This window comes from Mustela nivalis, assembly GCF_964662115.1.
Source record: "Mustela nivalis genome assembly, chromosome: 7".
In the NCBI taxonomy this organism is placed as follows: Eukaryota; Metazoa; Chordata; class Mammalia; order Carnivora; family Mustelidae; genus Mustela; species Mustela nivalis.
The window spans coordinates 78160213-78174089 of record NC_139026.1 but is presented as its reverse complement, the minus strand read 5'-3'; the positions used below and the strand labels follow the sequence as shown (position 1 = coordinate 78174089).

The window sequence follows — 13877 nt, the reverse complement described above, 5'->3', positions numbered from 1 at the left end:
AACTGCTTATTTCCATATGTGTGATTAATTTAATGAATGTTGTGATAGGAAAACTAATTTTCCTAATTTTTTTAGGTTCGGCTAATGAAACAAATGAAAGAAGAACAAGAAAAAGCCAGATTGACAGAGTCTAGAAGAAACAGAGAGATTGCTCAGTTGAAAAAAGATCAACGTAAAAGAGATGTGAGTGGATTTAACTTTCAGTTACATACAAATATTGTACATTGAACAAGCTTGTTTAGTAAGTGGAAGAAAATTTTCTGATAACTGTAACTATTAAGTGCAGGATAAGGATCATAAGCAAGCATTAATTTTAAATATGGCATTTATTATAATATTTGGATTATAGTAACTCAATATACAAGGTCATAAAAACTCTATAATATTATTATAAGTTTTATTAGAGGCTTGCTTATTTCCTAGATGATGAGATGTAAGAAAATGGCAAAGAATAATTGATGATCTCTAAGGAGATCATGGAACTACTTGCAGTATTATGTAAAATAGTGGTTTTAGGATGGTTCCAGACAGTTTCACCACTAGAGATTCTTAGCAATCTTCCTGGAATAATAACCCACTTTCACTGAGACAGCTTTACTAAGAGCTATAGAAGTTTTCACATTCTTTGACTTAAGAATCCTACTTCTCCCATGAACTTTGAATAAGAAAATGATCTAAAATCAGAAAATTTGTTATGTGTTAAAATCTTTACTTTAGGGTTGTTTGTAATAGTGAAAAATGTAAAAACAATCAAGATGCTTGATAGTAAGGGGAATGGTTAATTATTGTCCATCTCATTTAATAAGTTATTATTCAGCCATTAAAGATTAGGATTTGGAAACTGCATAGTAAAATGAAAAATGACTGTGATTTAACATTAAGTGTAAAGTAGCATTTATTTTTATTTTTATTCTTATTTTTTTAAAGATTTTATTTATTTGACAGACAGAGATCACAAGTAGGCAGAGAGGCAGGAAGAAGCAGACTCCCTGCTGAGCAGAGAGCCCGATGCGGGGCTCAATCCCAGGGCCCTGGGATCATGACCTGAGCCGAAGGCAGAGGCTTTAACCCACTGAGCCACCCAGGCACCCCAGTAGCATTTTTTTTTTAAAGAATTTATTTATTTATTTGAGACAGAGAAGAACATGAGTGGGATGGAGAGGCGCAGAGATAGAGGGAGAAGCAGACTCCCTGCTGCGCAGTGAGCCCGATGCGGGGCTTCATCCCAGAACCCTGAGATCATGACCTGAGCCAAAGGCAGATGCTTAACTGACTCAGCCATGCAGGCACCCCATAAAGTAGCATTTCATATATGCATGCTTGATTAAAATGAGGGAAAAAGTTTTAAAGATATATACCAACTTGCTAACTATGTAATTGTGTTAAGGTTTTAGGTTATAGTTACTTTGTTTTTTCTTCTTTCCAAATTTCTGGCAAGATGGTTATTTATGATTTTTTTTCCCTCAAAAGAAGAGGCCATAATGGTCTTTTCCCCATAGTTAGTTAGGCTTCAGTCTCTGTTCTTTTTTCTTGCTCAACTTGTTCTAAATCCTCCCTGGAGAAAATGTGAGCAAACAGCATATTTTAGAAAGTAGACATGTACTTTGGGAAGTAAAGAGAAAATTTAAGGAGCTAGAAGGGAATAATGAGAAAAATAGATTATTCTCATGAGATGAGTGCTGTATTAAGGCTATGTTTCTTCCTTTTTTCCGATTTATAAAAATTGACATATTTGAACAAGCCATAAAATTCCCTCCTTTAAATTGTACAATTTAAGGATTTAGTATAGTCACAGAATTGTGCAAGGATTACCACTATTTTATTCCAGAATATTTTTTTATCACTCCAGAAAGAAGCTCCATACCCATTAGCAGTCACTCCCATTCTTCCCCCCTCCCTGGCTACTGATAGCAATTCTACTATATTTTCTGTTTCCATGGATTTGCCCACTGTTGATGTTTTATATGAATGGAGTATACAATATATAGCCTTTTTAATCTGGTTTTTTAAATTTAGCATGATATTTTCAAGGTTCATCGACGATATTGCATGTACTGGTAGTTCATTCCTTTTTATGACTGTATGGATAGAGCACATTTTGTTTATCCATTCCTTAATTGGTAGATATTTGGGTTTTTTCTACTTTTTGGCTGTTTATTTATTTATTTATTTAGAAGCTCTTATTCAAATTCCAGTCCATTAACATACAGTATAATATTAGATTCAGGCATATAATACAGTGATTCAGCTGTCCCATACAATACCCAGGGCTCATCACAGCAAATGCCCTCCTTACTCCCATCACCTATTTCATAGATCGCCCCCACCCCAACCTCACCTGTGGTAACCATCAGTTTGTTCTCCATAGTTAAGAGTCTTTTTCTTAGTTTGCACCTGTCTTTTTTTCCCTTTGCTCATTTATTTTGTTTCTTAAATTCTACATATGACTCAGCCATAAGAAGGAATGAAATCTTGCCGTTTGCAATGATATGGGTAAAGCTGGAGAGTAAAGCTGGAGAGTATTATGCTAAATGAAACAAGTCAGAGAAAGGCAAATACCATATTTATTTTGTTTTTAATCCAAACTTTTGGATGACAAGTATAACTTCCTTTCAATATTCACTACTTATTTCTTTGTAACTAACTCTTATGAGACATAGAGGTCAATATTGAACAACTAACTCCTGGGAGGGAATTTTGAATCTTATTCTACAACATAGGATCATATGTGATATAATATTCTGTTATAAAAATGTGAGGCTGAATTATCACACACAAAGCTAACATTCAGACTCTTTTATCCTTTTACTTATTGCCTTGTGTGCATATTGAACCCTTCTCTTTATAAATTGTTTCATGTCATACTCATCTTTTAGCCCTTTGGATATTTGTACACCATACAAAGAATATGAATGAACTTGAGATTTGACTTAGAGTAGAAAAAATCTTAATGTAGTAGTAACAAGTTTCAAACTATATGTTATTTTTAATTTTTGGTAGTTCATTCATTTAAAAAGATTTGTTAACTTTACCTCTATTCAATCATTGCTGTAGGCAATGACGATATGGGAGTGATAAGATAGAATCTCTTTCTCCAACAATTCTCATCTGATGACATAGGAATGAATTTACATAAACATGAGATGAATTACCTGTTTAAATTACTGATGCAAAACATGAAGGGTTATTTGGTATATCACAGAATTTAAGTCCCAGAAGGCGTATTTGTGATTAAGCCCAATTCCTAAGCCTTGCCCGGGGTCACAGAGTTGAATAAATGACAGAACTAGAATTAGGATCTCTGTTCTTTTTAAGCCCAAAATTGTTTCCTAAATTTTAGCCTTATAAAATGACTTAAAGTAATTTGTAATGAATTACCTTTATCATATAAAGTACCTAGAAACAAATTGGCAGCCAATACTGACATGTTTTATTGTTTATTTACTTTATCCAACATAATAATATTTTCAAAGTTATTATAAAGTGTTAATATAATTAATATATGTTTTCCCTATATTTAAAAGAGACTTAATAATTACTGCATATATTGTAAAATGACTTTATTGAAAGTATTCTAAGCTGTTCATGCTTCAGCTAGCAAAACAAGTGTTTGGCAAAAATGAAACGATATAATATTTACAAAGCACTTAGGAAAGTACTTGTGTATAGTAAGCATTATATAGAGTTTCTTAGATAAAAGTATGTCACAGAGATAACTTCATTATTTAGAAAAAGGTGGCTGCATCAGTATGCATTTTTGTTTATTGCAATAAAATATCCTTATTTGTAGCAATGGATGCAAGGTTGTTATAAGCTCAGATTCTGCTAAGAACTATTATAGTTCCCAAAGGGACTATGTTAATACAGGAGTAGGAAGCGTTGTATCTTTCAGTTTACCATTTTAATGTGTTTGTTATTATCTTATAGCATCAACTTAGACTTCTGGAAGCCCAAAAAAGAAACCAAGAAGTGGTTCTTCGTCGCAAAACTGAAGAGGCAAGTCAGTCATTTGGAGGAAATGCTCTGGCTTTGGGGTAAATATTGTATGTCTGTAGACTAGAAGACGAGTCAGTCTCTCTTGCTCCTTCAGGTTACAGCTCTTCGCAGGCAAGTGAGGCCCATGTCCGACAGAGTGGCTGGGAAGGTCACTCGGAAGCTGAGCTCAGCTGATACCCCTGTTCAGGACGCAGGTTCCAGTGCAGCTGCTGCAGAAGCAGATGTATCAAGGGCAGGAGCGCAGCAGAAAATGAGAATTCCTGTGGCAAGAGTCCAGGCCTTACCAACGCCCACATCAAATGGAACCAGGTCAGTACAATTGTCCTGTTCCTTCTGATATAATCTTTGTGGCATTATGACTAAATGTTGGACTTCGGTGAAAAACAGTTCATTATTTGGCAGCGTACAATCAAATCAACATCTAAGTAATTACATGTGTTTGTTTTTGTATGATTATAGAAAAAAATATCAGAGGAAAGGATTGACTGGCCGAGTGTTTACTTCCAAGACAGCTCGCATGAAGTGGCAGCTTCTTGAGCGCAGGGTCACAGACATCATCATGCAGAAAATGACTATTTCCAATATGGAGGCGGATATGAATAGACTCCTCAAGGTGTGGGAAACAGAACGTAGATATGTTCTTCCTTAGCTGGCCCTTACTTTTAGTTTTCCAAATTTGATCTCTGGGTAAATGAATACTTACCAATTTTTTTTCTTCCTTTTTTTGGGGGTGAGTTTTGATTGCATTATGTGTGACTAGGTGAACATTATTTATTTTTTTGTTTTGCTTTTTTTAATTGTGGTAAGAACAGACAGCATGAGATCAACCTTCTTCACACATTTTTAAGTGTACAGCGCGTTGTTGTTAATTATAGGCACCTGTTGTACAACAGATCTCTAGAACTTACTCATCTTGCATAGCTGAAACTTCAGACCCATCAAATGACAAGCCCCTGGCAACCGCCATTTTATTTAGAGCATCTATGAGTTTGACTATTTTAGATACCACATATAAATGCAATCTTGCAGTATGTGTCCTTCTGGGACTCATTTATTTCACTTAGCCTAGTGTTCTTACGGTCGCGGATCAATATTATTTCTTGAAATCCAATCTGTCTTCTCAATAGCAACGGGAGGAACTCACAAAAAGACGAGAGAAACTTTCAAAAAGACGGGAAAAGATCATCAAGGAGAGTGGAGAGGGAGATAAAAATGTGGTTAACATCAATGAGGAGATGGAGTCATTAACTGCTAATATAGATTACATCAATGACAGTATCTCTGATTGTCAAGCCAACATCATGCAGATGGAAGAAGCAAAGGTTTGTAACTATAAAAAAATGCTGAATCGCTTAAGGAAGATATTTTCATATTTATCATTAAAAGCACTTTGAATTTTTATATCAAGGAATTTTTAAATTATTGGTTTAATATGATTGTTAGGTTTTGCGTGGATATCACTCCCTGCCTGCTCTCCAGATTTCTTTGTTGATTTTGTGATATTATTTATTGTTTGTAAAATCAAAAATGTTTAAAAATGTATATCATTTGTTGAGCCACCCTGGATTCTTAACTGCTCAGGTGTGTTTTTTTCTTTTCAATGGACACACATGTTTCTTGGGGTAGAGATCATATTTTATGTTTTCCTCAAGAGTCTCATTAACTAACTCGATACTACCAAATAAATAAATGAAATAATAGGCTTTTGCTTCTGTTAGAATACATTCAGCTCAAAGTAATGTTCATCATATGCTGGTTTGTTGTAGGAAGAAGGAGAAACATTGGATGTCAGTGCAGTCATTAATGCTTGCACACTTACAGAAGCCCGATATCTGCTGGATCACTTCTTGTCAATGGGTATCAATAAGGTATGCTCTAACTACCCCATTACTGAAAACCCAAATTTTGATTAATTCATTTTGTTTATCTTTCTCCAGTGACACTTTCCTCTGTAATAAGTAAGATTTCTTTTAATTGAAAAAATTCTTTTATCTTTCTTTAGAGTTAAGAAAAGGCAGTGCTGTTTAGATCAATTCCATTAGCTTGGCATCCATTGTACTTGTGTATTAGAAGAGATAAAAGCTTAAACAAGAAACAATTTACCTTTTGCTTTATCAAAGGAATAATGAAAAGAACAATCTCTTGGGGGGTGCAGACAAATTTGGTATTATAATTTGGTTTAATATTGATTCTTTACAGTTCAAAAGAAGATCAGAAAGGGAAAAAATACAGTGACACTTCCCTCCTGTTTGAATGTAAATGCATTAACCTGTCAGCTATAAGAAACTTATACCTAAATGTTGAAGATGATAATGATTTCTAAGTCACTTTTTTTTTTTTTAACACTACTTTGGGACTGTGCTAGACCCTTTATTTTATGTTCTCCTACTTAATCTTTACAGTGTGCTAGGAGGTAGGTATTATTCATATCATTTTGCAGATGAGGAAACGCAGTCAGGAAGATGAGGTAATTAGCTTAAGATCACCAGGCTAGTAAGTGGAAGAGCTTCCATGAATCAAGGTCTGTCTGACGTCAAAGTCCATGTATCATAGATACTTGCTATTTGATACAGATCTTTGTGTATCAAAGATTCTGTTTTGTATGACCTAAGATAATTGTTGTTGTTGTTTTTGTTGTTATTATGTTTCTGTGTAATTACAGGGTCTTCAGGCTGCCCAGAAAGAGGCTCAAATTAAAGTACTTGAAGGTCGGCTTAAACAAACTGAAATAACCAGTGCTACACAAAACCAGCTCCTATTCCATATGTTGAAAGAGAAAGCAGAGTTAAATCCTGAGCTAGATGCTTTACTAGGCCATGCTTTACAAGGTAATTTGGACTAAATTTCAGTTAAATGAATTGCATGGTAGCTTTGCTCTTTGAGAATGCTGTACTATACCTCTTTTCCCTTGTTGTTTGACTGAATAGATGCTATATTTACTTATGCTTTTGATAATTACTCCTTCTTTAATTTGCATGTATAAATTTGGGAGATGTAATTATTGTCATTCCAAGAAATGATTACCAACTTAAAAGGCTTATTTAACCTTATTAAGCAATTAGTTTTTGTGAACCAAGTTTCTGAATTGGTTATTTAAAATATTAACCAAGTTTCATTACTTTACTCTGTTGCATATCTAACAGCCTTGAAAAAATAATAAGTGTTCTTTTATGGCATCTATTCTACACATCTTATAAATGGTGCATAATCTTGTTTTATGTGGGAGTTCTTAACATTGGATCTGTTTTGATTGGAGTATTGCTTTTTGTTTCCTTTTTGCTGTTATTTACACAGATCTAGATAGCGTACCTTTAGGTAAGTATGTTTAGCTTTCTGTGTACCCTACAGCTGCATGAGTTACTAATTGTTCTTGTACACTAATTGTGGTACATCTTATGTTTAAAATTTTTATTGGCAGCCAATTGGTTTTTGCATGCTCTTTTTTGAAATGTATCCATGACCACAAACAACTAAGTCTTTTGTCTTTCCTATACATTCCTAATTTAAAAATATTAGATATTTAAAGAAGTAGGCTTTAGTTAATTTTCTCTTTTATTTTTTGACCTCCAGCTGTGGCTCCAGTTTCATAAGCCCTTCTTTCTCTTTCTTGTAGGGAAAAAAAAGGAGGACCCATTTCTTTAATTTTTAAATATATCTGTTAACTTGCATCTGTTTTAACCTTATAATTAACTTTCCTTAGCATATATCTTTGGTATATATTTGATAGGGTCTCAACTATTCTTAATTTTTATAAAATTCAACACATATAATTTAATATAAATTGAATAAAACTATTCAAAGCATTTTACATGAACAGATTAAAACAATATTTGTAATATTTTCATATTAGAATGGGCTTTAGAGATAAACAAGTATAGAAAGTTTCAACCTCTTTCTCTTGCCACTACAATATTCACATCAACTACATCCAGTCCTCTTAGTGATTATACACATGAAGGACCAGGAGTACCAGGGCAATTTTATTACTTTGGATTTTTCTGAATGATTATTTTGGAACAGTTTTTATTTAATTAAAATTATTTCAAAATCTGATCTGAACTTTTCTTTTTCTAAGTACACAGCTGCCAAAAGTTTTTATACTTAAAGGAAAGGAATGTAACTGAAAGAGTAAATATACTTACCTGTCTGTGTCATTAGAATAAACACAATCTATTCATCTGAATTTGTTTTAAATAAGATGTTACACAAATAAAATACATGAGCTATTTGATTTATTAGATGTTTATACCACGTGTTAATCTCAACGTAGTATTTCCTTGAGATCAACTACATAATTTAGGTATAGAAAAGCTAACTATTTTTAATCTGATCAAGCTATAACAAATATAGGTAGAAAAGGTAGGATTGGTTATCTCCTAATCAAGACTGCCCAAATTCCTGGATCGTAACTAGAATTTTTTGGCATTCCACGTGTTTTGAGGCACGTTTCTACTCTTGCTGTTCTTCCTCCTCACTCTCCTGCTCCTTGTCTTTGTTCTTTGTGGCCCAGCCCATAATAATAGGTGAACTTTTTTTTAAGTCCATTGTCTCTTTTAACTTGGAAGAAAATGCACATGTCCTTCTTAAAGTCCTTTTGTGCGGAAGATATTAAACTGATTATTTGATGGGCAGTGCTATTTTTTTATAACTTTCAAACAATTTTCATTTATCTATGGTTGAAAAGGGTCAGAACCAGAGAGTGGAAACCGGTTCAGCTGATGTAATGTATGTCTCTGTGACTGAAGTCTGTGCTCTAGATGGGGGCCATAATCTAGCCTAGAGGTGCTTTGGAGGAAAAGCATGGAAAGAGGAAAAAAAAAATGGAAGTTTAAGTTCACAGAAGCTAGAGAACTGTACTTAACTGTAATTTTACCTGAAGCCTTGGGCTGAGTGCTTGGATCCAAGTAAGACACAAAGTCTTGCCCTCATTGACTTGATGCCTTGCTGAAGGTGACAGTCCATGAAGAATAGGATACATTCAGTGAGGGCAGTGACTGAGATCTATAGTAGGGAGTTAATAGGAATACAGAGTGGGGCCACCCAATAGGAAGGGAGTAGTTGATAAAAGCTTTTCGGAAGAGGTGATATTTGAGCTGAAACACAAAAGAAGAAAAAAGTTAGCTAGGCAAAAGATAGGTGGAAGAAGAAGAGAGAAGAGTCACTCCAGGTAATGACTACACTAAAAGGCAGAGACTCAGCCACAGTATTGTACGCATGGAGCCTTCAGGCAGGTTCTTACCCTGAGCAACAAGTACATGGCCTAGAATGATGGAACATAAGGCTAGAAGGTGGGCCTTGCTAATGTTTGGGTACTTTGGTAGCCTTGAAAAACACCTTTATTATCCTCTTCTTTTTTCCCTAACTATGTTAGGGTCCCTAAGATCTTCCGTATCTTTGGAGACTTGCTATGAGGACTCATGGGGCTCAGCGTATGGTTGATTCATGGCAAAGATTCATGTAGGAAGGATACATAGCTGAATCATAAGACAGAAAAAAAAACCCACAGATGTAGTCCAGAGGAATCCATGTCTGGTTTTCCTTATGCTCTCTCCCTCCTGAGGAGATAACACAGAATGTTCCTTTCCCTTTAGAATGAAAATGCAGCAGTATGTGTACAACATTTTTGCCCAGGGAAGTCTATACACTCAGAACCTGAAGTTTTTCCTGGGGACTCGTCACTTATGTACTGTCTATGTAGTAGGTACCAGGACTCAAGACTCCCAGAAGGAAGGCAGGAGTTTAGCATAGACCATACAAACATTCTAAGTACCTTCAGTACCTTCAGTAGTTAACTAGTGACTGGGACACTCTGAGAGTCAAGTTTCCAGATGCCAGGCGAAGTCCAACTTACCAAGCAGGCCTTTCTTTCTTTCTTTTCTTTTCTTTTTTTTTTTTTTTAAGATTTTATTTATTCATTTGACAGACAAAGATCACAAGTAGGCAGAGAGGCAGGCAGAGAGAAAGAGGAAGAAGCAGGCTCCCCGCTGAGCAGAGAGCCCTATGTGGGTTTCCATCCCAAGACCCTGAGATCATGACCCAAGCCGAAGGCAGAGGCTTTAACCCACTGAGCCATCCAGGTGCCCGCAAGCAGGCCTTTCTAAGGATAGTGGTTTTGGGCTGCTATGCTAACCATTTTCTATATACTATTTTTATTACTTTTCTTTTTTTTAAACTTAAATACTTAAAAATACTTGGTTAACTTCCAGTGACATGAGACTGTGCAACTTTAACTGGTAAAGATGAGCTGAAAGGCATTAGGGAGTTGCAAGTCTCTTTGCCTTAAGCTTTAGTTCTTTGGTGATGAGAAAAGAAGCTGATAGTGGCCTGGATGTGTGTTCTCAGAGTTAAGAGTACAACAGTGGGGTGATGGTGTGACTGGTTGCCCAAAGACTGTAGTGCTCAGAATAAGTTCAGTCCTGAAGAGGACTTTGACTTGGTGACTTTCTGGGTGGGGGCCTCTCTCCTTTTGCCAGGTGGGTTATGTCAAACCATAATTATCTCTAATTATGCATACATGCATCAGCAGGAGTTATGTTTTTACTAAGTACTCACATGATGTTTAACATACTAACTGGTTTCATACTAACTGGTTTCTACAAGAAAAATACTATCCAATCTTAGCCCGCTTTTATACATGGGAAAATGAAGACTACTTTGTCATTTCTTTATAACCTCATGTTCTATATTATCAGTGAAGGCAGTCACCTTGGCACTCAGTTATCCTGTCCCTGGAGCAAGTCCTTGAGCCTCCCTCTAATGGTGGGCTTTCAGATGCACACTGCCTTCAAGACCACAGTTTTCTTCACCCCAGAAAATAAATTCCCTTTGTGTGGGTCCTCGATGGACTCCATTTTAGATAATACTATCACGTATCAACTATTACTGAATTTCTAACGAAATATCTGGTAACCAGTGAAGAAGAAAGGGAGGATCCGAGAAAGGAATTAGTTGCCCGCATGTATAGAATTAAAAGTGAAAAGAGGAAGAATTGTACATATTTTTCATTAATATAAGTAATTTGTAATGTTGTTACTTTTGTGGATTGGTTTTATAATAAAATGTGTATGTTTTAAAAACCTGCATCTATGTAGGGGCTCACTGACATTTTACATAGTTTGCTTTCAGTGGCTGTTTGATTTGTTGACTTCCTCCTAATTTCCTTGTTTGCTTTTTCTCCTCTCTTCTACCAGTCTGTTACAGTTGTTCTGAAATAGTGGTGATTTACTTGTATTCAGTTACAAAACTCTTGCATGCAAACCTACTGTTTTTGTCTTTTATGTACGTGTGAACGAGCTGCATGAGGATGTTTAATTTCTCGATACCTTCACACAGGCACACATGCTTACCCTCTACTTGAAAACAAAAATAAAAATAAAGGAAGATATTGAAGTCAGGGGCATACTGATTAAAATATAGAAAGTATGTTTACACGTACATAGTTTTTGAAATTGGCTTACTACATTAAAAGGAGCTCATGCAACATTTATTTTAATTTTATATTTTACTCAGTGGTTTTTCATGTTTGGAGGGCTTGGCGTAAGTATATACTCTGAAAAATATACAGTTACACATACTCTGATAAATACATGATCTCATTTCCATCCTATGAATTTTGTTTTTCTTTGTTTTATGATTTGAACTTGTGATTTTTTTCTTGTTTTGAACACTTTTTCTCATTTTAGGACACATAATCAGAGGGTTTTCTTAGAAATATTTTTCTACATTTCAGTAACTAAAACCGAACTGCCTATGTTGAGACATTGGGCTGATGTTTATTATGACATGGGGATTTTTATCATTCAGATTATGACATGTGGATAATACTTAGCTTTTGGACATTTGTTTTTGTTTTAGAAAATGTAGAGGATAGTACTGATGAAGAGGCACCCTTAAACAGCCCAGGATCGGAAGGAAGGTAAGAGAGCCCTTAGAAACTTAAAGATTTTACTTGTTTCTATAATGTTTTAAATACTTTTATCTTGTTGCTTCAAACAATTGCCATAAAACAACTAATTTGAACTTTATGGCTAAGTGAGTACTTTAGAAACGGTATTATGGAAACCAATCTAAGTCATATTTAACCACCACAAATTTTAAAATAAAATTTACTGGGATATTTAAGGAAAGAAAATGAACTATTTTTTAATTAGTTCATTTTGATTTTAAATATTGTCTTTTCTTCCCCATAGACATGTAAGATGCTTTCTATGGTTATAATCCATAGAGGACATACAGTTTTCTCTAAGTTCCCCTTTAATCTGTGGTTAATTATTTATTTGGGTATAGCACACTATCTTCAGACCTTATGAAACTTTGTGGAGAAGTGAAACCTAAAAGCAAGGTAAGGAGAACTGAAAATAGCAGGTAAGCATCCTTTCCCACTGTTTTTAGTTATCACTATTAAACACATGAGTTTTAGGGGTGCCTGGGGGGCTCAGTTGGTTAAATGTCTGACTCTTGATTTTGGCTCAGGTCATGATCTCAGGGTCATGAGATCGAGCCCTGTGTCTGGCTCTGTGCTGGGTGCGGAGCCTACATAACATTTCCTCTCTCCCTCTGCCCCTCCACCCCACTTCCCCACCCCCTACGCTTGTGCATTCTCTCTCAAAAATAAACACACACATAGGCTTCAGACCCTTAGTAGGTTAGCAAATTGGCATACTTTTACCAGAGCTCCCCTGTTTAAGAAATTTAGTTCTATAATTACCATATTCTCCTTCAGAAAAAAAGTATATTGAAACATTCTGCTTTTTGGAATTTGTGCTTTAGCACATTATGGCACTTTTTCTACTAGAGAAGACATGACTGTGGAGAGCAATTCTTTTTTTCTTCCAAGTTTTACCTAAAAGTTTTATTACCTGTTAAGGAAGTAATGTGCTAATTTATTGAAGTCACTGAAATTTCCTAGTAATATAGGAGATGATAGATGCTGTAGTGGCATACAGCATGAATTTGCAAAATTTGTAAATTAGCAGGAAATTTTTGAAATTTTAACATTCTAGAATGTTAAAATTCTAGATTGAGAGTTGGTAGTATTTGATAGATGAATTAATTAACCATTCTAAGATGTTTAAAAACAAAGAATTCTTGTAGTTCTTAGTAAATACTTGTTAAATGAGTGGGGAGAATCAGATCCTGAAAGAATAACACTGTGTAAATGCATTAGGACAGATTGAAGGACTGTACTGAACAGTCAGATAATGTAAATAAGTGATTTGGCTGGCTGTAAAATAATGAGTAGAGGTCATTGTGATTCCCTAAAGAGGACAGGCCACTTCTAAGCAAATAACCACCACTTAACTCTGGCTTATTTTTGTCATGAGGAATATAGGCCTGAGACTACTAGATACTGTTTTTTCCAAAGAAGCCTTAAATACAGATTTTTATGTAGGATTTACTTGTCTTTAAAACACTGGTCAAGGGGCACCTGGGTGGGTCAGCAGGTTAAGCCTCTGCCTTCGGCTCAAGTTATGATCTCAGGGTCCTGGGATGATTGAGCCCCTCATTGGGCTCTCTGCTCAGCAGGGAGCCTGCTTCCTCCTCTCTCTCTCTCTCTCTCTCTCTGCCTCTCTGCCTACTTGTGATCTCTGTCTGTCAAATAAATAAATAAAAATCTTTAAAAAAAAATTAAAACACTGGTCAAGCCAATTAAAAAAAAAAAGTCTCCAGACTTTATGTACGATCCTTGGCAACATGTGGTTTGTATTTTATTTTTCTAAGTGACTAAGCAGAAGTTACCCAAACTTGGAGAAAACATCCTAGTATGGTTTGGATTCCATCTTAAGTAGATGAGAGAATCTCTTAAGGTCCTGAATGTCTTTCAGGCTCCCTGAAAGCCTAGTTATTCATGCCCTGCTGAGATGCTAGAGAGGTGAGAAGTT

General features: G+C 35.3%; 1 protein-coding gene across 9 annotated transcripts in view; it reads left to right on the top strand.

Moving 5' to 3' along the window:
• Nucleotides 1-13877, top strand: part of KIF21A (kinesin family member 21A) — a 153321-nt gene that overhangs the window by 110001 nt on the left and 29443 nt on the right. For 6 of the 9 annotated variants that reach the window (XM_082740712.1, XM_082740718.1, XM_082740715.1 and 3 more), the window contains 10 exons: nucleotides 76-183; nucleotides 3928-3996; nucleotides 4091-4305; nucleotides 4456-4609; nucleotides 5124-5318; nucleotides 5763-5864; nucleotides 6659-6824; nucleotides 7291-7311; nucleotides 11851-11911; nucleotides 12283-12337. In XM_082740712.1, the coding sequence (XP_082596838.1) occupies nucleotides 76-183; nucleotides 3928-3996; nucleotides 4091-4305; nucleotides 4456-4609; nucleotides 5124-5318; nucleotides 5763-5864; nucleotides 6659-6824; nucleotides 7291-7311; nucleotides 11851-11911; nucleotides 12283-12337 (1146 nt within the window). The remainder of the gene's footprint in view (nucleotides 1-75; nucleotides 184-3927; nucleotides 3997-4090; nucleotides 4306-4455; nucleotides 4610-5123; nucleotides 5319-5762; nucleotides 5865-6658; nucleotides 6825-7290; nucleotides 7312-11850; nucleotides 11912-12282; nucleotides 12338-13877) is intronic. The other 3 variants (XM_082740713.1, XM_082740717.1, XM_082740716.1) reach the window with 1 other exon arrangement.